Here is a 1,515-nt window from a genome sequence, read left to right as displayed (position 1 = left end):
CGGCGCTGCAGGGGCGCGGCGGTGCTGCTGCTGCTGCGCTGCTGATATGTGTCTCCCCGCAGCAGCAGCACGCACGAGAGAGTTGCTGCTCTCTTGCTGTTGGGTCGAAGGCAATGTACATACAGCCGAAAAAAGAAATACACAGAAAACCCAAACTGCTGCAGCAGCAGCAGCAGCAGCAGCAGCAGCAGCAGCAGCAGCAGCAGAAGCAGCAGCAGGTGCGAGCTCAAAAGGAGACAAATGCATGCACTGAGGACCTTGAGACCTCAACAGCAGATGAGGCAGCAGACACAACACCTGCTGCTGCAGCAGCAACAGCAGCAGCAACAGAAGCAGAAGCAGCAGCAGCAGCAGCAGCAGCAGCGGGAGCAGCACGTATCTTACAGGCAGCAGCAAAGGTGCTGCACCCGCAGACAACGAAAGCTGCAGCAGAAACGAAGGAAGCAGCAGCAGCAGCAGCAGCAGCAACAGCAACAGCAACAGCTGCTGCTGCTGCTGCTGCTGCTGCAGAGAGACCCCGCTGGGGACTGTACGGTTTGTTTCTATGGTGCAGCAGGAGACAGCTGCAGCAGCAGCAGCAGCAGCAGCAGCAGCAGTTGCGGCTCGACGAGCAGCAGCAAGCAGCAAACGTGCGCATGCAGTGTCTCAGGAAGGCTGCTGGGCGAGCGCAGCAGCTGGGGGCAATGCTGCTGCAGCAGCAACAGCAGCAGCAGCAGCAACAGCAGCAGCAGCAGCGCCAGCAGCAGCAGCCGCTGCTGCAGCAGCAGCAGCAGCTGGTGATATTAGAGGAGACACGAGAAGCTATTGCTGAGCAGCTGCTGCTGCTGCAACAGCTGCAGCAGCGGACATATATCAATAAAAGAGAAAGCAAACCTATACAATAGCTCCCAGCAGCAGCCGCAGCAGCAGCAGCAGCAACAGCAGCAGCAGCAGCAGCAACAGCAGCAGCAGCAGCAACAGCAGACGAATGCATGCAATCAGGATACTTCTGTTGACAGTTTTTAAATAAATGTTGGCTCTTTAGCTGCAGCACTTGCTGCAGCAGCAGCTGCAGCAGCAGCAGCAATGACAGTTGCAGCAGCAGCAGCAGCAGCAGCAGCATTAGCTGCTGCTGCTGCTGCTGCAGCAAAAGTAGCAGCAGCTGCTGCTGCTGCCTCCCTGATACAAACAGAATACAAACAAGTGCAGCACTAGCCCCCGCATGCAGCAGTTCTTTGTTTCTTTACCCGTCCACCTGCTGCTGCTGCTGCTGCTGCTGTTGCTGCTGCTGTTGCTGGTGTTGCTGCTGCTGCTGTCTCGGGGGCTGCAGCAGCCTCTGCTGCACCTGTTTCTCCTGTTGCTGTCTCCCCTGCTGCTGCTGCTGCTTCCTCTGCTGCTGCTGCTGCTGCTGCTGTCTCCTCAGCTGCTGCCGGTCTCCGCCCAAAGAGGTGCCGCAGCTTCAGTATTGTCCTGCGGTGTATATACACACAAACCCTAAACCCTAAACCCTAAACCCTAAACCCTAAATATTAAGTT

The 1,515-nt window shown here is 57.0% G+C and overlaps 2 protein-coding genes across 2 annotated transcripts in view; one reads left to right on the top strand and one right to left on the bottom strand.

Annotated features, from left to right (window-relative positions):
- Positions 1–884, top strand: part of EMH_0019830 (uncharacterized protein) — a gene marked incomplete at both ends in the record, with an annotated part of 1,670 nt that extends 786 nt beyond the window's left edge. The window contains one exon of the mRNA XM_013501442.1: positions 12–884. Within this exon, the coding sequence (XP_013356896.1) occupies positions 12–884 (873 nt within the window). The remainder of the gene's footprint in view (positions 1–11) is intronic.
- Positions 885–1,190: 306 nt separating this feature from the next.
- Positions 1,191–1,515, bottom strand: part of EMH_0019820 (uncharacterized protein) — a gene marked incomplete at both ends in the record, with an annotated part of 4,945 nt that continues 4,620 nt past the window's right edge. The window contains one exon of the mRNA XM_013501441.1: positions 1,191–1,449. Within this exon, the coding sequence (XP_013356895.1) occupies positions 1,191–1,449 (259 nt within the window). The remainder of the gene's footprint in view (positions 1,450–1,515) is intronic.

This window comes from Eimeria mitis, genomic scaffold (genome assembly GCF_000499745.2).
Source record: "Eimeria mitis Houghton genomic scaffold, Emh_scaff689, whole genome shotgun sequence".
Taxonomy (NCBI): domain Eukaryota; phylum Apicomplexa; class Conoidasida; order Eucoccidiorida; family Eimeriidae; genus Eimeria; species Eimeria mitis.
Note: the sequence above shows the minus strand (reverse complement) of the source record. Positions and strands in the feature narration are given on the sequence as shown.